Source organism: Clupea harengus, chromosome 5 (assembly GCF_900700415.2).
Source record: "Clupea harengus chromosome 5, Ch_v2.0.2, whole genome shotgun sequence".
Taxonomy (NCBI): Eukaryota; Metazoa; Chordata; class Actinopteri; order Clupeiformes; family Clupeidae; genus Clupea; species Clupea harengus.
In genome coordinates, this window is record NC_045156.1 from 30,616,723 (window position 1) to 30,641,901 (window position 25,179).

A 25,179-nucleotide genomic window follows, 5' to 3' on the forward strand; every position below is an offset into this window, starting at 1 on the left:
GAACTTTAACAATAACAAAATAAACACAGAGTGCAAACAACAATATTAATAATAGATTATAATAAAATAACAATTTTCACAAAATAATAATTATAACAAGGAACATTCTTATAATTATAACCTATACAACATCATACACGACCTACTAGCTTAACTGTTTGTTACATATAAATAAGAGAATGTAACAAGTACATTGGAATAACAGATCGGTTTTCGAGATCAGCCTCTAAAAGATTTTTGAAAAATATCAAAGCATTTATAGGAAAAGAACAGGCAAAATGGGCGAGGTCATTCCACCACCAAGTTACTACAAATGAGTGGCAAGCCTCGATTGGGATCTCTTGCTGTGGAGAGAAGGTAGACCCAGCCATTGTTCCCCAGAAGAACAAACTGGTCCAGAGGGGCAGTCGATCTGAATGAACTGGTCCAGAGCGGCAGTCGATCTGAATGACAGAATGAATGGTGCAGATCCAGTAGCATCTCTGTAGTCACGTGAGGTAAGAGATTTGGGTTGAATTCAAGCCGCTACAGGGAGCCAGTGAAGAGTGATCAGATCAGCAGAGGGGTGGCTGGGGGGATGTCTTCTTTGGCTGATCAAAAAACAGACGTCGTGTTCTGGATCACCTGCAAAGGTCTTATCATATATGCAGGAAAGCCTGTCAGAAAAAGGGTGGCAGTAGTCCATAAAAAGCAGCATAAAGAGGCCAGGCAGAGGCCCCATACTAGGAGAAACTTCAATCATGATACCCAGTTTTCTTGCAGCTGAGTTGGGCTCAATGATGGAGAGCCAATTTAGATGATAATGTTATGTCAGGATATGTTGGTAATGGTTAACTAAAGTCTTTCTCTCTCTCTCTCTCTCTCTCTCTCTCTTTTAACAATATTGACATTGTGAAGCAATCAGTCCATCTGAAATACATTTAGTGTTGAATGGGTGTGCTTTGACAACAAAAACTGGAATTCAGTGTAATGATGAAAGTTGATTCATTTTGATTTGTGAACGAAAAGTTACTGTTAGTAAGACCATACTGTCAAGATGCAATGTCAAAGCTGACACCGGTATATTTGTAAATTTGACTTTCTAATAATTTGTTGCCATTGTGTAATTGTAATCTGTCTCTTAAAATGCCGTAGAGTGAAGTGTATTCACTGCACAGCTCTAGACCTGGCTACCCTTACATTAGGTAGGTAGAGCTGACTTTTGGGTGGCCCACATACAATGGAACAATTTCATAGTGCTGATAAGTGGAGAAGGTGTGTTTTCTGTCATGTCTATCCCACATGCACACATCGGGATTATTTGCCATGACCTGCTGCATTACATGCATTTCAGGGCAGAGTTTCCCTGTGTGTCATTGCACTTGCCGCAGCTGTGCATATAAATAATTAAGAGATTATTTGTGCATCACACGACCGCCTGTCCAACAATGTCCTGCTTCACTCGATCCTTTTGTGCGTAGAACCCGGTCCATTCTGGATTTCCTTTTGAGTTTTGTCTTTTAAATGAAATAGAATCTGTGTGTTGTGTCTGTTTCGTGTCTGTCCGCCATCTTAGATGATCACATGAAGAGGCTAACCACCTTGATCAAATTGTTTTGGTCAAAGGACACGATTAAATATTTTTTTACAGGAAATGTGCCGCTTTTGGCCAGTTATCGACAGCATGTGGATCGTTATCAATGAAGCTAATCGTGCTGATGATTTATTGAGGCATTGATGAGGATGATGGAATCATGCATAAACACATCCAAAAGACATGAGGCGTTAGTTGGAGTTGTTAGTTGTAGAGATAGCTTCTCCTTATGAGTAATTTATCTGTTTATTTCCATAGTTAGGTTTCATGGCATCACAAAACAACACGGCATCAAAAATGTGTCTGTGGTTCACACTGGGTTGCTCATCCAGGTCTGAGAGTGTTCATAATCAGTTTATTAAGAAAGATTATAAAACAATTGGGTTCTATTGAATTATTTAGCTGTTTCTGATTGGACAAGAGACGTTCCATGAGTTGCAATATCCCAGGACATCATCCCAACTTGGACTTTTCACAGCTAATAATAAATCACTCCGCGATGAAACATTCTATAGCACGTTGATACAATTAAGATACAAATAATCGTTAATTCAAAGTTCTTATAATTCCAAAAGACGTTGACAATGGAACTATTTTTTTGTTGCGGAGAAACAATGGCGAAATAAACATTTTTTTAATCAATAACTTCGTGTTTAAATGTTAATTGGTTGACTCTAAAATTGTAAATTGTAAAATTGTTGCCTGCGCCACTCAGCCTCTGGCCTCGTGGCTACGGCCGAACACCACCCGTGGGAATATCCCTTACCTACCTACCCCACTCGCACTCGTACTATATTGCTTAATCACTCTATGCCCATTAGACCTTACTACTACTACCACACACATGCACACAGGTTCAATGGTCAGCTTTGATTTCCCCCCTTTGTCTCACAAGAACAAGCAGACGTTCAGCTCAAATGTTAAAGCAGAATGGTTTATTAGGGCTTAGGTAGAAGGGGAAAAGGGAAGGTGATGAGGAAGGGGAAAAGAAAGGGTTGAATGATGGGATGGTGAGTGGGAAGGTTACCAGATGGAAGTGATCTGTCTGTTCCACCCCTTCAGTTGTTGTCACACTGTTATTGTCCATTAAAAAGATCTGTTCTTGTCATATGGTCAATTCTCCATTTCCCTCCTGATATTTAGTCAATAAGTCAAGTCGAGACCTCAAGATGGGCAAACATCAATATGACACATTTCAATTACCCTTCTCTGTCTTAAAGTGCAATCAAAGCACAGTTCCCCCACCCATTCTATCTAAATGAAGTTGCAATCAAAGCACACTTCCCCCACCCATTCTATCTAAATGAAGTAGCTAGTCAATCAAAGCACACTTGCCCCACCCATTCTATCTAAATGAAGTAGGCTAGTCAAATAAAAAAATGTGCTGTTAGTCACAGTGGGAATGGAATCCATAATTGGTCACAGTTGTCGTTTAGTCTATCCTTTTTCCACAACTGAAATGTTCTCTGCTGAACATATATAAATATACAACAGCATCTGTAGGTCACTTCCTGAACATATATACATATACAACAGCATCTGTAGGTCTCTGCTGAACATATATACATATACAACAGCATTTGTAGGTCTCTGCTGAACATATATATACATATACAACAGCATTTGTAGGTCTCTGAAGCTACTGGGTTTTTGTGAAAAGGAAAAGGTGCTTCTGTATAATGCAGTGGGTTATTTCTATTTGTTAAGAAGGCATTCATAGCTAAGGGTCTCTTAAGGTACTAAAGGAGAGGATCTCCACCCTTTAGACTTAGTGTTTTGCAGGTACTTATATGAGGCACTCTGTCTTGCCTCTGTGTGTCTTACTCTGGTCTCAGAAAATATCCTCTCTCAGTCCTTTCTTTTTTTCTTCTACCCCACTTATCTATGCTTTGCAGTACTCTTGCTCTGTTTCTCAGAGGCTGTGAGGATGGCTGCCCTTGTGGAGCGCCCCACTCAGTCATCAGGCTGGGGTTTGGGTTAGGGGGAGCAGTGGGTGTCAGGGCAGGAGGGCAGGGCTACCGGATGATGAGTGTGTCCGAAAAAACCGAGGTCACAGGCTCTGACGCATCGTGACGCACCTGAGGTTTTATGTGCAGAAGCCGCCCATTCTGCACCTCCCTGACGGGCTCCCGAAACACCACGTGCTTGATATTACTGACCCTCCGTCCGGGGCCCTCAGTGGTGGCGGGGGGCGTGGATGGTGTCAGGATGGACGACTGCGCCGCACTGCACTCATTGGCCGGGCTGGGGGTGGTGGTGGTGGGGGCAGGGGGCTGCTTACGGCACCAGCAGTGACAGGGGGTCAGGTACAGGTACATAAGGACAAGCACCAGGGTCACCACGCAGCCCAGCAGGGTGGTGAAGCCGGTGTTGAAGGGCTCGTACTCCACGTGCCGCGGCACCACCGTCACGTTCACCTCTCGGGTCTCGTTGCGCCGGCGGTTCAGGGCCATACACCAGTACACTCCAGAGTCTTTCACCTGTGCGGAGACGAGTTCCAGACTCCCGTTGGCATGCATGTGCAGTGAGCCCTGAGTGTTGCCTGGGGGTGCGATGTACTCCTGGTGGGGCGAAACCCAGAAGTACCTCGTGTGCTGCCCTCCTTGCAGTGAAGTCTGGCACTCAAGTGTGATCGAATCGCCGACATAGGCCAGCAGGCTGCCGCCGTCTCTCTCTCCCACCTGTGGCATGTGCAGAGTGCAGTTTTCAAAGAAGCGTCTGTGCTGGAAGAATCGCACCGAAGCTCGTCGTTCTCCGTACAACAGACAGGTGTGGTCTCGGTGGTACTCCCGAGCCGAGGCAAAGCCCCGCTGCTCCCAGTGCAGGAAGAGACCGTACATGGAGCACTCACAGATCAGCGTGTTGTTGTGCAGGAAGAGGCCACTCTGCACCGCGGGCGGTAGTGCCCAGATGTCCTCCACTGGTAGTCTGGTCATGCGGTTGGAGGAGAGGTCCAGTGTGCTCAGGAAAGGGTGGCTGTGCTCCTGGATTGAAAAAAAGGGGAAGTCCGTGAGGAGGTTGTGGCTCAGGTAGGCTTTGCGCAGGTTGCTGCTGAGCCCGGCGGCTAAACTCTCCACTTGGGTGATGCGGTTGTTGAAGAGAAGCAGCTCTTCCATCCCGACCAACTCTTGGAAGTAGTGTTGCTCGACGACTCGGAGGAGGTTGGACGACAGGTCCAGATGCCTCAGGCTGCTGGCATTCCGGAAGGTTCCTCTCGCCAGCGCGACAAGTCGGTTGTGGGCCAGTTGTAGTGAATCCAGACGAGGCAGTCCTGCGAAGCTGCCTTCTTCAAGCTGTGACAGTTGATTGTGGTTAAAGTCTAGTGTGGCAGCTGTCGAGGGCAGTGTGGCAGGCAGTTGCTTCAAGCTGATGGAGCTGCAGCTGAGGATATCAGAGGCGCACAAACACTCCGCAGGACAGCTGCCTCCAGCCAGTGGCAATGGAACTGAGCCCAGCAGCAAGGTTAGGACCACACCCCAAGCCCACAACATGATGCTTGCAGTAATACTGGTAGGAATGTTTTGCAAATTAGCCAGAATTTCCTCCTCACAACAAGAAAATCCACAATGTCTGAGCACATCCCAGTGCCTTTTTCAAGAATCGGATGCCAGTTTCTGGGGAGAGCACACTGTGTAGTAGTTTGAAGTAGTTAAAAAAGCGTATTCTGCCTGGAGAGCTGCAATGAAGAGAAGAGGAGGACTATGAGAACGTAGCCATACAATTAGCTAATTGGTCACAGAATTTCAATAATTGGTGCCTTCCACCGGTGCTTTATGAAGAGAAGATATCTGAGAGAGAATGGAGGAATTCATCTTTTTATCCTTATTTTTGAAAGTGTATTAGACCAGATGCAAGCAAAATCAATGACTCTATTACTTACCAATAGTATGAAAAGAAACAGTAGATATCCCAAATGAGAACAGCGTTGGTTGGGCCCTGAATGATTATTCCAGTATGTGACAATGGGATTCGCTTGAAATCAAAACGCTTGAAGTGCTGCCTGAGAGTCAGGATGCTTTTCTGAAGTTGGTCTGATGAAAGGTCCTACTTTTAGTCCTGTGTTTTCTGCAACACCCAGTTGTTCTATCTTAACAGTCAAGAATCGAAGTGCATTGGCTTTTAATGTTTCTTATGTGTGCCACTTTCCCGCGGTTTTGTTAGTTTGCATATCTGGTAATGCCCTTTAGTCAACTAACTATAAGGGCTCTGGGCAGAGGATTGTCATCAAAGTGCAGTCACATACATTTCCCAGCAGATTGTCAGCTTTTCCCCCTTAGCTCAGGACGGACATCCATCCCCCATGTTTCTGCTAAGCGCTCGTCACAATCCCCCATCAAAGATCCCAAAACTTAAGTTGCATTCTTCTTGGGTATGGTGTTATTATGATGGATCTTCACAGCTCCCCTTCACATCCAAGTGCAGTGCAGTCCGTTTCTCCATCCTTCTTTCCTTCTGCTTCTGGTACTTTCCCAACTCGAGGGTGTTTGCTTTAATTTTCCAATACGCTCTGAGTCACTCCTCTCTTCTCTCCTCGTTGCCTCTGTTTTCATATGATTTCATTTGCTCTGCAGCTTTACTCAGCTTTACGTGTCCCTCCTTATTGATCTCTCTCTTTTTCCTCTGTCTTTTCTTTCGCACGTACACATCGCCCTGTGGTCTCTCTCTCTCTCCCTCTCTCTCCTCTTTCTCCGCTCTTTCTCTTTCTGCTTCTCTCACACACTCGCTCTGACATCCTCCTCCCTCTCTGACCCCTCCCTCAGAGCAGTGATTGGTCAGAGCTCAGGGTTGTGGAAGGGAGGGCTTGTAAAAACCTCATGTTTTTCTCCTCCATCCTATTGCTCCACGGTAGCTCTTTCTTCATGGATTTGTTTTGCCTTGACGTACAGCAGTGTTATTTTGCCATGCGCTGATTTGTCAGACTGTTTTTTTCTAGTTGTGCAAATGCCTGTTTTTCACTGATGACTGCTAATGATCAGGTTTAGAACCAAGGGGAAATACAGAGGCGGGGCAAGCTTTTAAGGCAAGAAAGATGGTGGGTGAAAATCAAAGTGGTTTCACTCCAACTGTCCCTCTTAATTGGGTCCCAGTGACGACTCAAACAATGTCAAAAGTATAGCATTATAGTGATGGTGTTTAAGAACATTGCTATTCAAGAATGTCTTATGATCGGAGTGTGTTATCGGTGTATTACATGACGTCATTGTTTCTCTGCAACTTTCTGTTCAGGTGACTATTTTATATAAAGGTTACTAAAGGTTTGCATATATAACTTTTTGTCATGCATTTTTGGTGGTGGAGTGTGTATTCATGTTGACTGTTATTGTATGTCCCTGTGGCCATGGTGTCTGATGCCCTGACTGCTGTCATCAAATATGACTTCTGATCTTCTGATGCAGTGCTGAGGGCTGTCATCAAATATGACTTCTGATCTTCTGATGCAGCGCTGAGGGCCATCGCCCAGGGCTGCTATTCTCTCCAGTCGACACAACCACAAACACATGCAAACAATAGCTCACCATCATATAGTCATAGAGTCATTTGAAATCCCACTGTATCAGCATGAATAAGGGGTGATCAAGCACATGGAATGGAGAGTGATTTCAGAGAGGAAAGACCGGATGTAGTGACATCATTTCATTCATTCCTCAGATGAAATACACTGTATTTAACCATTTGAAGAAAATGTGATCCGTTTTGGCAGTTTCTTCTCACTACCCCCTAATTGTGCAGCTATCTCAAACTTGGCAGCTATACAGCTTGACAGTGTCTTCCCTAAATAGGTCTTGGAGCAGTGCTTTGGGTCGTTGTCCCTCTTGTAGGATCAAATTGGTTCAAGTCAAGTCAAGTGCTGTCACAGGGTGCGACATGACAGTGTAGAATTGAGTTATAGCCCCACCACCAATCATTTTACTCTGTACAAATCCCCCACTTGACATGCACCAATGCACCCTCAATCATATCTCCTCCACCAGACTGGACAGATGGTGTCTAGCACTCCTCCAGCCTGTTTAGGTTGTTCTGCATCTCACGGTTTTTTCTTCTGTGTGATCCAAAACACCTTAAAGCTGCGGTAGTTAACCTGTGTAAAAATAACTTTTTTGTCATACAAACAATGGTGGATAATCATGTCAACAATGGCGGATTATCACACACCAGCTCCTTTGCCTGAACGTTTTTATAAGGAAGTAGTACTGATATCATCTTTTCAAGTTAATTCCCATGGGATATGTGAAGGACAGGTAAACACACTGATGTTCCAACTAGCTGCCTTGGCCCTTGACTACGCAGTGGTTCTGTCTCCTGGTCAGACAACCCTGCCAAACATTGCTTTCACAACACCACATTGCCAACCATCACCCGAAGACAGAAGTTGGCATGTTAGCAGGCCCGTTATCAGTGCCAGTTGTGCTGTTGTTTGTATGGTCTTTGCATGCCTTTTCAGATGAGATTGCTAGTTTTCAACCAAAACTCCTTACTGCTGCGTTACCTTAGACTTGTCCGTCATCTTTTTTTATCGTCTTTTGCCCAGTATCTATTTCCTTTTCCCATTTGAATCGCTTCCTTTCATTGGTCAGTCTCAGATATGGCTTCCTTTCATTAGTCTCCGATACAAGAAACCCAAAGACCGTTTGAATGCTTCCTTAAAGGAATTTTAGAAATTCCTATTTTATTTTATTTTATTTTATTTTTGCGCAGTGTGGAGCGTAGACCCTTTTACATTTCACTACATTTGTTGTATGTGACGAATAAAAAAAAATACTTGAACTAAACAGCACAACAATTGTCAGTTATGCAAACGTAATTGCAGCAGGCTTTTCTAATGACATATGAGCATGTTTAACATGATGTGGGATGAGTTGGCATAATGTGCTGTTGAAACACAGGAGTGGGTGATGCTGGAGGGAAATGGGGCTTTGTATGCTCTGTAGATATTCCATTGAAAATCCGCTGTCTCATTTCCACCATTATCAATGTCTATTTATTTATCTCTCGCTGAGATTTAGAGCACTTGCTGCGTCATAGTTTTTTTTTTTTTTTTTTTTTTTAAACAGAAATTGTATAAAAATATCCAAAAGTACCTCCAGAATCTTCAGTGTCCAGACTGGTAATGGTGATTGGCAACAAAGACACACCTCAGGGCTATTTTTAATGTTTTTGGTCCAATATAGTGTCCTAAACAGATTTAGTGACTACTGAAACATGAAGATGTTCTTGTGCAAAAGCAAGAAAGATCAGAGTGTTGAGATGAGAAACATCATTGTTCTTGTTCAGTTGCTCAAAAATCTTTTTATCTGCACTGTGCATAAATTGCAGATCATTTGGAAGATGACAAAGTACATCAAGAGACATGCCATTTACAGAAAAATGGAGGTCGGGAAAAGTAGTTTTCTTCATTTTACTGCTCCTATTTTTAAACATGGAAAGGAAAAAATCAGGAAAAAATGGTGACAGGATGTTCTTTTGTGTCATTCCACACCTCACTGATGCCAAGGCAAGTCAGAGTGAGGATGTGACTAGTGTCACTGAGGTGTCACTGAGGTGTCACAGGATTCTCTCTTCTGTTCCCTGTTCAATGACTAAAAATGACGCCTGTACCAGTGTAGATTTTCTAAGCATTAAAAAAGTGTGAGAGCCAGGGCCAGTGTTGGGGACCAACGGGTTAACCCTGATGAGACTGATCGATCAGATGCACACACACGCACACGCACACACACAGAGCCCCTTGTTTGGAAGGATACCTTCCTGCTAATGACTGTGAGCATGTATGTGTGTGTGTGTGTGTGTGTATATGAGACTCCGGAGCAGATATACCAACACATTTGAAATGTAAAAATGTGGTGTGGTATGTAAGAATCGACTGCACATGGCTAAAACCACCTTCTGCATGCTGCAGGAGCACAAAATGACAACAAGGTTACTATGGCGATAGTGGTTCAGGAGGTACAGGAGTCGTTCAACAATCGGAAGGTTGCTAGTTCGATCCCGACTCCTCCTTAGTGTCAAAGTGTCCTTGAGCAAGACACTGAAGCCCTAACTGTTATTAATGTGCAGCTTGGCAACTTAGATGGTAGCCTCTGCCATCGGTGTATGAATGGGTAGATGTCTGAGGCATTCTTCTGTAAAGCGCTTTGAGATATCTATGAGTAGAAAAGCGCTGTATACATGCAGTCCATTAACATTACCACGTGGATACATATTTTTCTACCAAAATGAGATGGTCTGGTAACCTTAAAAAACATGTTCTATAGAAAAATGAACAAAAGGAACCGTTACATAAAGCCCTTCAAATCTCAGCAAGACAAATATTCTCTTAGTGGTCCCCAAATCCATTAATCTTCCACTGAAACAAAGTTAAATGAAAATGTAAAAACCCAAATGATAAATGGTAGTTCCAACTGGCTTGTGTACGTGTCACTCTGGTGCCATGTGTTCAAAGGCACTCTGTTTTGCTGCCTCACACACACACACACACACACACACACACACTCACATACACTCACACACACACACACACACACACACACACACTCACATACACTCACACACACACACACACACACACACACACACACACACACACACACACACACACTCACATACACTCACACACACACACACACACACACACTTGTGTAAGTCTCACTCTGGTGCCATGTGTTCAAAGGCACTCTGTTTAGCTGCCAGTTCAGCCACACCATCCTTCTGCTTGCATCAGAGTAGTTTTGAAAGACACTGTTTCTAAAAGATTGCATCATCTGGTTACCTTTTTCAAGATTGTCTGTTTGTGTCTGAGACTGATGTAAAAATCACTCTTGCACATAAGATTAAGCTTAATGATCCCTAAACTATTTTCAGCGTAATTTCACTACTTTGTGGTTCTATCTTGGTCATTGAGGTAATTAACCATGCCATTTTATATGGTGTTCCTCTCAGGGCTGCGGCTGGTTTCAGTTAGCATTAGGATGAATAACACATTATTGTGTGTTGTGTTCATTTGTTATACTTTTACATGTATCTCACAAGAGGTTGATGCGAGGGTGAACATCTTCAGAAGAGTCATTGTAAGCAGACTGAAAACAGATATTCCTCTCTTGGATGGACACACTGATATTTTCTGTCCCAGACTAATTTTATTAGTAAATATCTGAGCACCGGTGAAATGATCTCTTGGCTCCTGACGCTCTCACAGACAGTGGATAGAACAACACTCAAATAGGCTCAGGGAAATAATACCCAGCCCAACTCTTACCGTCATCTTCACATTCACCTTGTTTCAAAATCTGATCTTCTAGAGGTTTGCAAAATGTGTTTAGGGATTTATAGGTTAATTATGATGTGTTGATTTTTCTCGAATTTCATTTACTCATTGGTCTGTTCAGTTATAATCCGGAGTTAGTGAGTTGAGATATTGTGTTGTGTTCCAAAAATGTAAATAATAAATATCATACAAAAAGGATGACACTAATACAAATGTGGTCACTTTTTTTTTTCAGAGTTGCAAGAGCAGCATCCGTTCTCCTTTCAGACCCCTGTTTCCAGCTTCACTCCATCCAGCACCTGCTTGGGGAGGGGGAAGCCAGTGCGACGGCGACTGCGACTGCGACTGGGACTGCGACCGGGACTGAGCGCAAGCACTTCTCTCTACATGCCTGTGAGTACACCTCTATCCTGTGGCCAGGGGCCATCCTGCTGGCCTATACTGCAGGCTCATGTGAGTACACCTCTATCCTGTGGCCAGGGAGCATCCTGCTGGCCTATACTGCAGGCTCATGTTTTTTATGGAAAAGTGGGGCCCATTTGGGACCTTGGTAGACCTGCCGCTCTAGGAAAACGTAACAAAGCAGTTATATTTGAAATATTGAAAAATAAACAGAAAAATATAGCTGCAGGCAGCAATGGCAGGTTCCTCCAAGGATTGCGAACCAGGGAAAAATGTATATTCTGCACAATTTGTCACTGTATAGAAAAATCCATGCTGCAGACTTACCAATGGGATATTCAATTTGAAATGCAATACTGTCAAGATCCACAAGGGCCTTTGCTTCAAGCTAAAGAGAGAGCGGGGCCTTGGTCAGGCCACAATGTCATGAAATGAAAGATTTGCTGAGATATGACTTCACTTCCTGTTTGGCGGCTTTTCTGCTGAATTTGAGTGGCTGTACCGGACAAACAGACAAATTCTGTTGGATACATTTTGTGAGGCTTGGTCTGAAGATCATCTCTGGTGATTTTGAAGAAGATTTGACAAGAATTGTAGGAGTTGAGGCCTTTCAAAGGTTTTTGAGAAAAGCGGAAATAGCGGGAAATCTATATAACCGGAAATTTACGCCATAGGGTGTGTTGAATTCGTCTTGATCCAGGGAATCCATTTTTGAAAATCGGTCAAACGGTTCAAAAGTTGTGTGTGTTAACAAAAGTCCAACTTTGACCCATTGGTGGCGCTAGCGTGGTCTAGTGGGAGACATGAAACTTGGTGTGGGTGAAGAAGGGACTGTCCTTAATGAGTGTGCCAAATTTCAGAAAAAGTTACCATATGGGATTTGAGAAAAATTGTAGGAGAAGTAGGCTTTCAAAGCATTTTGATAAAACCGAAGCATTTTGATAAAACCGGAAATAGCGGAAAATCTATATAACCGGAACATATATAACATAGAGTGTGTTGAATTCGTCTTGATCCAAGGAATCCAATGGTACCTCATTTTTGAAAATCGGTCAAACGGTTCAAAAGTTGTGTGTGTTAACAAAAGTCCAACTTTGACCCGTTGGTGGCGCTAGCGTGGTCTAGTGGGAGACATGAAACTTGGTGTGGGTGAACTGTCCTTAATGAGTGTGCCAAATTTCAGAAAAAGTTACCATACGGTTCTAGGGGCTGCCATTGACTCCCATTGCAGAATAATAATAATAATAATACCTACAATAACAATAGGTTTCCTCCTGACGGAGGAACCCTAATAAGGACATGAAACTTATAAGGACTTAGAGGGGCACAGTGGCGCCTATAATAAGACGAGAGAAAGCGATTTAACAAATGTTTTGTCTGGTTGCATATGCATTTGTAGTTTTTTTTCCTTAAAGTGCCGAATTATGGGTGAATAAACTACTAAATACAAACTTAATGTTAGATCACGTCATTTTGGAAGTTAACACCTGTGAAAACTTATTTTAAGCACAGTTTTGGCAAGTTGCTTGCTACAGAGACAAGTTAAATTCTGATCTTTAGACATCTTTATTTATTTGTTTGTTTGTTTATTTATTTATTTACGATGTCCAAGGAATTTAATAGCCTGTCAAGTTGTGGCGTATTTGACTCATTTGAGTAACAATTGTAATTTCCCTGTGGAACAGTTCATAGGTCTTAACTCACTTTTGCCACTCTTTTTTTGCACAAAACATTAATAGTGCCAGTCTATTGTTTAGACTGCAAACAATGAATGAATTTTTCTGTGAAATCCCAAGTGTACCTACAGTATCATTTTATGAGTTGAGAGATGGTGACAGGGTATGCCAAAGCTGTCAGATGTTTGTGAAATTATTAAGAATTATCGGGAATTAATAAAATAAGAAAATTCTGTATGTTATTAACCTAACAATGACGTCCAGAACCACTTCACAAATAAATCTTTCCTTTATGATTTTCATGAGCTCAGATTTAGTCTTAAGTGTAGTCTTCCAGATTACAGGTTCTGTGGAAGGGTAAACCTTCACCCTTCTTAGCTTTTAAGTATTGTTTTGTTTGGAGCCAAGACAATCAGACTGAAACCCAACCCTCTTTCATCTGTTTTAGCATGAATATTTGATTGGGAAGCCTCACTTCCAACCCCAAGGGTATTTTGTAGCTGATAGATAAGAGCTTCTGTAAACACAACAGCAGGTCCTTCAATCCCCAATGCAACGACATCCACAGAGAAGCTTTTGAATGCATGTCGTCTTTCCTCTTCTTCTTCTGTCTTTTCTCCTTCTATCTTCTTCTCCCTTAACAATGTCTCTCCAACGGACAAACACACAGACATATACACACACACACACACACACAGTAAATGGATTCTAGAAAGTTCTATGTCGTTTCTTTTTTTGCTCGTCGTCTTCTGCTTTCTTCCTTCCTTCCTTTCTTTCTTATCTTTCTTTCTCAAATTACAAATTACAGCAAAACAGTGCTTGTAATGGGATAGAAAAATCAATGCGGTGATACCAGAACCCTCAGACTTATTTATATATCAGACCATGTCCTTCTGCTGCAGTGTCTCAGCCACCTCTTCTTCCAGAAGATGCTAGAATGCAGTTCTCTAATAGTGCATTTACATTTTACATTTAGTCATTTAGCAGACGCTTTTATCCAAAGCGACTTACATATGTGCGACTTACAATGTATACACATTTTACATTTACACTGATGGCACACTGCACATCAGGAGCAATTAGGGGTTCAGTGTCTTGCTCAAGGACGCTTCGACAGGGAATCGAACTAGCAACCTTCTGATTACTAAACGACTTCTCTACCTCCTGTACCACTGTCGCCCCAATACACAACTTCTGATTATCAACCCCTCCTGAACTGAAATAGTGATCTCTCTTCTCCACTCCTCTCCTCTCCTCTCCTCTCCTCTCCTCTCCTCTCTCATGTTGTTTAATGCAGTACACTAATAGTGATCTCCTCTCCTCTCCTCTCCTCTCCTCTCCTCTCTCCTCTCGTCTCCTCATCTCTCCTCTCCTCTCCTCTCGTCTCCTCTCCTCTCCTGTCCTCTCCTCTCCTCTCGTCTCCTCTCCTCTCCTCTCTCATGTTGTTTAATGCAGTACACTAATAGTGATCTCCTCTCCTCTCCTCTCTCACCTCCTCCTCTCTCCTCTCCTCTCCTCTCCTCTCCTCTCTTCTCCTCTCCTCTCCTCTCTCATGTTGTTTAATGCAGTACACTAATAGTGATCTCTCCTCTCCTCTCCTCCTCTCTCCTCTCCTCTCCTCCTCTCCTCTCCTCTCCTCTCTTCTCCTCTCCTCTCCTCTCCTCTCCTCTCTCATGTTGTTTAATGCAGTACACTAATAGTGATCTCCTCTCCTCCTCTCTCCTCTCCTCTCCTCTCCTCTCCTCTCTCCTCTCTCTTCTCCTCTCCTCTCCTCTCCCCTCCTCTCTCTTCTCCTCTCCTCTCCTCTCCTCTCCTCTCCTCTCTCCCATGTTGTTTAATGCAGTTCAGGAGGGGTTGATAATCAGAAGTTGTGTATTGGGGCGGCAGTGGTACAGGAGGTAGAGAAGTCGTTTAGTAATCAGAAGGTTGCTAGTTCGATTCCCTGTCGAAGCGTCCTTGAGCAAGACACTGAACCCCTAATTGCTCCTGATGTGCAGTGTGCCATCAGTGTAAATGTAAAATGTGTATACATTGTAAGTCGCACATATGTAAGTCGCTTTGGATAAAAGCGTCTGCTAAATGACTAAATGTAAATGTAGAGAACAGGATTTGGAGTAAAGCTATGCTATAGTTACGGATCAATTCTGTATGTGATTTAAGAGGATTGTTTAGAGAATCAACACATGAAGCGTAAAAAGCTATAAATATCACAGCCAACAGGTATTATAAGCAACTAAATGCATCCTCCCTTTCTGTAGCATTATACAGGTGCATTATATATGTCTGCGTTACAGTAATTACAACCACGCAGGAGACACAGGGGCCTGCCAGTGAGCCATTCTCAAGGTGATCATTTAGGGGCTTTGAATCTGAGATGTGGGCCAGAAGGTAATGGATGTTTTCATGGTGTGGGAACTCTTCTGATCCTTGGTATCTGTGCAGAGTGTGTGGGAGTGTGTGGGAGTGTCAACAGAAAGGGAGGGAGGGAGGGGGCAGCAACCTTCCCACTGAGAGTGTCAGTAGAATCCCCCTCCCCTCCCCTCCCCTCCCCTCCCCTCCCCCCCAAGGTTGGGCTTGTGGTCCAGTCGATCAGAATATCATGTATAATTGTGTTCTAGGTGAGTCCATTTTGAATGGTTTGACAGGGGTGTCCTCACTTCTGTGGTGTGTACTGATGTAAATGATGGCACAGTACACACCACAGAAGTGAGGACACCCCTGTCAAACCATTCAAAATGGACTCACCGAGAACACAATTGCATTATTTCCAAGGTGACGGAGGAGGGTATTTCCTCTTGCGAACAATTGAAAACACATTCTTTAGAAAGATGTAACTTTGGAAAATGTGATGACTATTACTTCAGTCAATCTGATTGGTGGTTATTTCAATAGAACCTAGCTATTGCTCTTAAATCTGCATAGACCCTTATTCATTCACTTAAAAAGGATGCTGTTCCAACTTCGTCAAGGGCTGACAAAACGGCAAACACTCATTTGTGTGGCTTTCCTATAAAAATTCCACGTAAATGTCACTGCATATGAAAGTGAGTTTGTGTGATTGGGCCCATCTGTCCCCGGCTCAGACAGCAGATGAAGAGCCTTTGGTTCAGCTTGGGACAAATAGAGAGAAAGTGAAAGAAGTAGAGGACATTGGACTGCATCCAAACCCCACGAGACTATGTATTAGGGTTCTGTCTAAACCCCACTATGTATTAGGGCTCTGTCCAAACCCCACTATGTATTAGGGCTCTGTCCAAACCCCACTATGTATTAGGGCTCTGTCCAAACCCCACGAGACTATGTATTAGGGTTCTGTCTAAACCCCACTATGTATTAGGGCTCTGTCCAAACCCCACTATGTATTAGGGCTCTGTCCAAACCCCACGAGACTATGTATTAGGGCTCTGTCCAAACCCCACTATGTATTAGGGCTCTGTCCAAACCCCACGAGACTATGTATTAGGGCCCTGTCCAAACCCCACTATGTATTAGGGCTCTGCATCCAAACCCCACGAGACTATGTATTAGGGTTCTGTCCAAACCCATGAGACTATGTATTAGGGCTCTGTCCAAACCCCACTATGTATTAGGGCTCTGCATCCAAACCCCACGAGACTATGTATTAGGGTTCTGTCCAAACCCATGAGACTATGTATTAGGACTCTGTCCAAACCCCACGAGACTATGTATTAGGGCTCTGTCCAAACCCCATGAGACTATGTATTAGGGCTCTGTCCAAACCCCACTATGTATTAGGGCTCTGTCCAAACCCCACGAGACTATGTATTAGGGCTCTGTCCAAACCCCACTATGTATTAGGGCTCTGTCCAAACCCCACGAGACTATGTATTAGGACCCTGTCCAAACCCCACGAGACTATGTATTAGGGCTCTGTCCAAACCCCACTATGTATTAGGGCTCTGTCCAAACCCCACGAGACTATGTATTAGGGCTCTGTCCAAACCCCATGAGACTATGTATTAGGGCTCTGTCCAAACCCCACGAGACTATGTATTAGGGCTCTGTCCAAACCCCACGAGACTATGTATTAGGGCTCTGTCCAAACCCCACTATGTATTAGGGCTCTGTCCAAACCCCACTATGTATTAGGGCTCTGTCCAAACCCCACGAGACTATGTATTAGGGCTCTGTCCAAACCCCACTATGTATTAGGGCTCTGTCCAAACCCCACGAGACTATGTATTAGGGCCCTGTCCAAACCCCACAAGACTATGTATTAGGGCTCTGTCCAAACCCCACTATGTATTAGGACTCTGTCCAAACCCCACGAGACTATGTATTAGGGCTCTGTCCAAACCCCACGAGACTATGTATTAGGGCCCTGTCCAAACCCCACGAGACTATGTATTAGGGCTCTGTCCAAACCCCACGAGACTATGTATTAGGGCTCTGTCCAAACCCCACTATGTATTAGGGCTCTGTCCAAACCCCACTATGTATTAGGGCTCTGTCCAAACCCCACTATGTATTAGGGCTCTGTCCAAACCCCACTATGTATTAGGGCTCTGTCCAAACCCCACGAGACTATGTATTAGGGCTCTGTCCAAACCCCACTATGTATTAGAACTCTGTCCAAACCCCATGAGACTATGTATTAGGGCTCTGTCCAAACCCCATGAGACTATGTATTAGGGCTCTGTCCAAACCCCACTATGTATTAGAACTCTGTCCAAACCCCATGAGACTATGTATTAGGGCTCTGTCCAAACCCCATGAGACTATGTATTAGGGCTCTGTCCAAACCCCACTATGTATTAGGGCTCTGTCCAAACCCCACGAGACTATGTATTAGGGCTCTGTCCAAACCCCACTATGTATTAGGGCTCTGTCCAAACCCCACGAGACTATGTATTAGGGCTCTGTCCAAACCCCACTATGTATTAGGACTCTGTCCAAACCCCACGAGACTATGTATTAGGGCTCTGTCCAAACCCCACGAGACTATGTATTAGGGCTCTGTCCAAACCCCACGAGACTATGTATTAGGGCTCTGTCCAAACCCCACGAGACTATGTATTAGGGCTCTGTCCAAACCCCACGAGACTATGTATTAGGGCTCTGTCCAAACCCCACGAGACTATGTATTAGGGCTCTGTCCAAACCCCACGAGACTATGTATTAGGGCTCTGTCCAAACCCCACGAGACTATGTATTAGGGCTCTGTCCAAACCCCACGAGACTATGTATTAGGGCTCTGCATCCAAACCCCACGAGACTATGTATTAGGGCTCTGTCCAAACCCCACGAGACTATGTATTAGGGCTCTGTCCAAACCCCACGAGACTATGTATTAGGGTTCTGTCCAAACCCCACGAGACTATGCATTAGGGCCCTGTCCTCCCAACTCACACCACTGACCTTGAGTTGTCATCAGCAATTTGCTGCAGTGATTTGTCACTGATTTGATTTAAAATAGAAATATAAGCAGAAACGGTTTATTTGAATGCTAATGAGGAACACAGTCACACGCTGTACTATGCTGTGGTCGCCCTTGGTATATGGGCCTCCAACCAGCAAGATCCCTGTGTAGGCCTGACGTGTCACTGCTCCCAGATTGAGGGAAATCTCTTATCCATAAACCGATCATTCATGATCTCCCCATTTCATGATCTCCCCACACATCTTCTGCCTCTAGCGTCTCGGATCGAGTAGCAGAATCACTAGTTGTAACTGCGATGAGTCCAGAGTCAGGGCACATCTGGTGGCTTTGGGACCAGACAAGCGTGAAATTACACAGGGAATAACAGCTGGAGGAGATGAGCTGCGAGGAGATGAGCTGCGAGGAGAGGATGAGGGCTGGGGTGGTTGTGTGGGCTGAGGAGTGTCTCTCAGGGAGCAGTAATTATCAGCCCTGCTCACCCAGCCCAGCAGCATGATGAGGAGGTCCAACAGAGGGGGATCCTTCCCTACGGCCATGCCAATCACATTATCTAGCCTAGCCTAAAAGCCTCTGCTGCCAGCTTCAAGGAGGTTATGCGAGAAGGAAAAATACAGTGTAAATATAATATGAGCTTTAATTTGCACACATTTTCATTTTTTTTTTAACTTTTCTTAGCAGACAAGGTTGAAGTGAAAATGAGATGAGAGACAGAAGGCTATTATTATCTGGTACAGTGAAGGGCCTGCAGTGTATCAATCAGTGTTGGTGTGTGGGCTGGCTGTCCTTTTGGCACTGCTCTTGAAGAGATGCCTGGATGATTGAATAGGTGTCTAGTACGTTTCTAAACCCATCCGGTTGTTCGCCCTACCGGTCTGCTGCTTATTGAGCACAAAGGTTATCTCCTGTCTTCATTGTTATGATGATGATGGTTGAGTTGGCATCAGGAAGATGTGCTGCCAGCCAGCTCAGTCATTGTGTTTCCTGTCTGTGTCTGACAGGGCCGTTTGTTTCAGTCAAGGGCTCGTTTAAGCATTTTGTGTTTTTTGTGTGTTTCATTTTCTAGACACGGACTACATCAGTGCAGAAGAGGAACTGAAGGTGGAACAGATGTTGGCTTTTCTTACAGAGGAATCGAAGCAGGCTGCAGCCAGTACAGCAGTGAGTATGGTGGCACTTTTTTTAATGATGTGTCTCTTTTCGGTCCAAGACGGGTGTATTGGAAGATATACGACAAGACTCCTATATCTCAGCTTAGTCTTCTCTCTGGCCAAATAACAAGCCCCAGGACAAGCTGCAAAAATACCATCTTGATTTTATATCAAACAATATTTAGCCCAAAGACTAAGATTGACATTATTTCAAACAATATTTAGCCCAAAGACTAAGATTGATATTATTTCAAACAATATTTAGCCCAAATACCAAGATTGACATTATTTCAAACAATATTTAGCCCAAAGACCAAGATTGCTTATGAAAATGTTGTGTATATCTCAGAAACATGCCTTATGTGCAAAAGTGAAATCAGTATTGTGCTGTCTTGGCTTTTCCCCAAACAGTGTGCATTGTAAACAATCAGTACTATAATATATTGGTTATACAGTGGATCCTACTGGGCGCAGGAATATTGAAATATATGACTAATATTCAGTGGATATTAGGCAGCTGCTAGTGGATATTAGTGGACATGGGGCGACAGTGGTACAGGAGGTAGAGAAGTCGTTTAGTAATCAGAAGGTTGCTAGTTCGATTCCCTGTCGAAGCGTCCTTGAGCAAGACACTGAACCCCTAATTGCTCCTGATGTGCAGTGTGCCATCAGTGTAAATGTAAAAATGTGTATACATCCTTGTAAGTCGCTTTGGATAAAAGCGTCTGCTAAATGACTAAATGTAAAATGTAAATGTAAATATTAGACAGCTACTAGTCATCTGGATATTAGACAGCTACTAGTGGATATTAGTGTGTGTGTGTGTGTGTGTGTGTGTGTGTGTGTGTGTGTGTTTGTGTCAGATACTAGTGGATATTAGACAGCAGCTACTAGTGGATATTAGTGTGTGTGTGTGTGTGTGTGTGTCAGCTACTAGTGGATATTAGACAGCAGCAGCTACTAGTGGATATTAGTGTGTGTGTGTGTGTGTGTGTGTCAGCAACTAGTGGATATTAGACACACTACGAGTGGATATTATATATATTATTATTGGATATAAAGCACTTTGAGCTGCGTTCTTTTGCATGAAAGGTGCTATATAAATAAAGTTTTATTATTATTATTATTATTATTATTAGGCAGCTACTAGTTATTTTCAGTGGATATTAGCCAGCCACGAATTGTGGAATCCTCACTTATATACACGTTGCATCTACAGACCTATTATGATTCATCTGATTCAGATACCTGGGCACCCCTACATCGGACTGGACTGGTAGATCCTAGTTTTCTATCACTAAGGTTGCCACCCAGGGAAGGTTATGACACTAAATGATGATGCCGTGTTGTCTGTGGCGTGTTTTCTTCATTTGACCTAGATCTGGTCAAACTGTGCTGGGATCAGCTGCCTAGCTAATGAACTCCCCCAGGATGGAGAAAAAGAGAGTAAAGTGTTTTCTGGAAGCTGTGTGCTTGACAGGGGAGTGTGTGTGAGGACCGCTAGTTCTGATGTGTGATGGGCTTTCAGCAGAGCTCATGAGGGTGGGGGGGGGGAGAGTCTGAGGAAGAGTGTGAGAATACCATAGTACCATATCTGCCATCTACACACAAGATCATCATCTGCCTCCTGCAGTGGAAAAAAACAAACTAAAATCAACGTCCTTCCATATTTGCAGTTCATTCCAGATTCATTCTTGAAAACAACTCCATGTTGTGCAAATACGGCATTGTCAAAAAGAGGGGTTGAGCTGAATTGCTATTTGCATTTATGCACAACTAGAGTAGCGCACAGCCTTTTTAAAGGACAGGTAACACACAGCATATTCATTTCTGGCTGTGTTGGTAAGTTTGTGTGTTCTGAGCCAGTCATAGCAAGGGAAGTTCAGATATTTGCCGTAACGACAAGCGCACTTGTCACTTGTTTGGTTCAAGTCCAACATCAATTCATGTTACGAACGTACTTAAAATGTTAAATTGTTAATGTGAACGCCATTGTCCAACAATTTTCAAACCATCAGAGACAACACCATCCCAGTCGCCTGCCTGATATTTAGCAGGAGACAAAACGTGTCAAAGCCCTTTGACACTTTTTGTCTCCTGCTAAATATCATCCTACCCTTAGTTCTTGGGATCTCTGGAACTGTCACTCAGCATTTGAAATCTCTGGGAAGCTCAGGATCTCTGCGGTCATCTCCTGCTGTGGAAAGCCACTGAGTGCCAGGAAGTGGCTTTGAGAACCACACGAAAGGCTGGGAGGGAGGAGGGAGGGAGGGAGGGAGGAGGGAGGGAGGAGGGAGGAGGGAGGGAGGGAGGGAGAGACGAGGGAGGAGGGAGGAGGGAGGGAGGGAGAGACGAGGGAGGGAGGAGGGAGGGAGGGAGGAGGGAGGGAGGGAGGGAGAGACGAGGGAGGAGGGAGGAGGGAGGGAGGGAGGGAGGAGGGAGCATGTCAGAGAATGGTGCTGACACAGCAGGCTCCTCCAAGCTGCTGGTCCATTAATGGGAGTGGACAGGCAGCAGCATTAAACTGGAGGCAGCAACCACATCAATCTGTGCGCTGCAATCAGAGGTGGAGGAAATTGATAGATTGATACACAAAGAAACCCGACTGCAGTTCCAGAGAGTTTGAAAAAGGAGGAATGAGCTCATCAGCAGATAGAGCAACACACACAATGAAGCTGCTGTTCACCACGCTTACATTATCAAGATGCCTAAAGGGAAATCTCCTTTTATAGTGGCATATCTACTCTAAATCTGATTTGATGTTCACACAAAAGTCAAATCTTATAATTCTAGGTCTGGAAATCTCTTGAAACAAATGTCTGTTTGCGCATCAGTTGTTTAAGTAACCTCTCACAGCATATGTGCTTTTATAGTAATTCCATTTGAATAATGTGCTAACTGGATGGAATACATGAATGGGTTTACTGAACACACACATCCAATCACATCATTTGCAGCACATAAATACATGAAGATCAGATTGAAAAAATAGCCTAAATAGTGGTTGGTTGATGTTCTGTTGATGGCAAAGAGAGAGGCTGAGTTCCATGACTGAGTCCAAAGAGAGAGGCTGAGTTCCATGACTGAGTCCAAAGAGAGAGGCTGAGTTCCATGACTGAATCCAAAGAGAGAGGCTGAGTTCCATGACTGAGTCCAAAGAGAGAGGCTGAGTTCCATGACTGAATCCAAAGAGAGAGGCTGAGTTCCATGACTGAATCCAAAGAGAGAGGCTGAGTTCCATGACGGAATCCAAAGAGAGAGGCTGAGAGTGCCATGACTGATTTCATGGAGCGCTCACCATCATTGCTGTCATTATTGTATTGGCCATCAATCAGGGACAACCTCTTCTCCTGCTAATGTTTTGCAGCTCAGCATGGTACCTGCAGTGTAAAGTTGATTCTGTACACAGGCTGTAAGTAGGATTGGGTTGAATTAAAGGCTATGAAGGCCATTTTGTTGTACTATAATAATAATGAAAATAATAATAATACATCACATTTATATAGCGCTTTTCAAAGCTCTCAAAGACACTAAATTAATTACATATACATGCTTGTTTTTTGTGTTTAAACAAGTCTTGCTCAGAATGTTTAGATGGGTATATCTAAACGTACAGTTAACAGGAAAGAATAGCTTTAAGAGGACTTATTGTGTTTTTCTGCTTTTTTTCCTTTCCTTTCCTTTAGTGAGTTATATAGTTTTTTGTCTGCTAAGTTCCAAAGTCCAAAGTAAATGCCAGAGGGAGTTGCTCTTTCCCACAGAAACCTCAGCTTTCATCAGCTGCTTTAAACACCTCATTGGAATTCCAGCCCTTGTCCTTTGTTACAAGGTGACGCAATCTCGTAACAAAATCGTTATTGCTCACCAAGCTGACCAATCAGAGCTCATTGGGAGGGGGCGGCTCTCAGACACTGGAGCTCTAACAGAGCGTTTCAGACACAGGGTGAATAGAATAGAGATTTGTGTGTTTTTGGAACATAGCATGTACATCTATTGTAGTAGACCCCAAAAATTTAATTATGAACAATGAAAATCCACCTAAATACCTAATCACCAAACATTACTGTTATGTCTACATGTTTACACACAGTGACAAACACACACTTGGGCCTGAGCCAACTGTTCTTCTAGTGTATAGGTAGAAAGTGGTCATTTTGGAGAGTTGGGGTTTGCTGCAGCACAGAGCCGGGGCAGAAGAAATGCAGTAGCAATATATAGAGCTGAAGAGGGGGCAGAATCTCTTCCCGATTCCGACAGGAAGCAAACAGAAACCTTATCCACCCGTCACTACAATTGGGATGTCTTTGAGTGGAGCACAAGGACATGAGGCCACACACTTCTCAGATGGTAATATGCTGGAGAACACAGCCCAAACAGTGACTTGCTTAAGAAAGGGAATGAAGGGGAAGCGACAGCAAGACATCCAAAGGCAAACAAAATAAATAGTGTATGCTTTTAACATGGCAACGTAGTTAGCAAATGTGGTGAGTGGACAACTGCTGCCCCTTGTTTCGGGAAGTTTCCCCTATGCACATATCGAACGTGCGACCCAGATTACACCTTCTTATAAGAAATTGCAGTACAAAACAAATGTGCGCTATTTTTCCCAGTTATCTTACATACAACGCACAATGGTTTTGCCCAGAAACTCCCAATTTTCCTAGCTGGGATTATAGTCTGGAAACTAAGGGGCCTACTAATCGACATCTAGTCGGGGTAGCTAAGTGTGATTACGTTGAAACTTAGTGTTTGTTTGAGATGTGGTAAAATGCTTTGTGAATACGGCCCTGACTCCCTGATGCTCCAGAATACTTTAGCAATAAACTGCCCGTGTTCTCCAGTTCTTTGGGATCTTTAGCAATAAACTGCCCGTGTTCTCCAGTTCTTTGGGATCTTTAGCAATAAACTGCCCGTGTTCTCCAGTTCTTTGGGATCTTTAGCAATAAACTGCCCGTGTTCTCCAGTTCTTTGGGATCTTTAGCAATAAACTGCCCGTGTTCTCCAGTTCTTTGGGATCTTTAGCAATAAACTGCCCCTGTTATCCAGTTCTTTGGGATCTTTAGCAATAAACTGCCCGTGTTATCCAGTTCTTTGGGATCTTTTGTTCACTATTCCACTTTGCACAACTGCATGATTTCACTATGACATAAGAAATCGAATGACAATTGGAATATCATTTGAATATGAGATTCAACCCCATAACTGTGGGGTTATGCCACCCCACAGATACATAACCTCCCAGTAGGGTGATATGAGTGGGATAACCTCACAGTATCCCAATTTCTTCTCTGTTTCAGTTTGTGCGTTTCCGTTTTTAATGTTGTATTTTTGATTGTCTGGTCCCACAGCCCACCAGTGAGGAGGACCTGTGTCCCATCTGCTATGCACACTCGATCTCTGCCATCTTCAAGCCCTGCTCACACAAGTCTTGCAAGTGAGTGATCTCTCTCACTGACACACACACTCACACATACAGATACATGGACACACGCTACTGCTCTCCCAGTGGTCGATTGAGAAACCAAAAGTCAGAGAAATGCCCACCCTTGCACTGCATGATGGCTCCTTCATGTTTATACGTGTGCTCTCATCATGCAGATTCATCATTTTGGCATAGGAATGTCTTATACCACCAGAATTTTATAATTTTACTTTTTTTTACTTTATCTTTTTTTTTATAAAGTATATTCTTAATTATATACTAAATAATTTGATAATAA

The 25,179-nt window shown here is 43.6% G+C and overlaps 2 protein-coding genes across 7 annotated transcripts in view; one reads left to right on the plus strand and one right to left on the minus strand.

Moving 5' to 3' along the window:
• Nucleotides 1–25,179, plus strand: part of LOC105903027 (E3 ubiquitin-protein ligase RNF123) — a 95,663-nt gene that overhangs the window by 68,405 nt on the left and 2,079 nt on the right. For all 5 annotated transcript variants that reach the window (XM_031568535.2, XM_031568534.2, XM_031568533.2 and 2 more), the window contains 3 exons: nt 11,068–11,225; nt 19,375–19,469; nt 24,808–24,893. In XM_031568535.2, coding sequence (XP_031424395.1) covers nt 11,068–11,225; nt 19,375–19,469; nt 24,808–24,893 — 339 coding nt within the window. The remainder of the gene's footprint in view (nt 1–11,067; nt 11,226–19,374; nt 19,470–24,807; nt 24,894–25,179) is intronic.
• On the minus strand, nt 2,347–5,656 carry amigo3 (adhesion molecule with Ig-like domain 3). Of its 2 annotated transcripts, none has more exons than XM_031568540.1 (2): nt 5,454–5,656; nt 2,347–5,249 (listed from the first exon to the last, which is right to left on the minus strand). In XM_031568540.1, exon 2 carries the CDS (start codon nt 5,062–5,064, stop codon nt 3,589–3,591), a length of 1,476 nt encoding a protein of 491 aa, XP_031424400.1. In that variant the 5' UTR covers nt 5,065–5,249; nt 5,454–5,656; the 3' UTR covers nt 2,347–3,588. The 2 variants fall into 2 exon arrangements, with proteins under 2 accessions (XP_031424400.1, XP_031424399.1); XM_031568539.1 differs by having other exon boundaries at nt 2,347–5,361.

What these genes read in the sequence shown, in the direction of transcription:
- amigo3 (XM_031568540.1), bottom strand. Translation starts at nt 5,064, where the DNA reads ATGTTGTGGGCTTGGGGTGTGGTCCTAACCTTGCTGCTGGGCTCAGTT.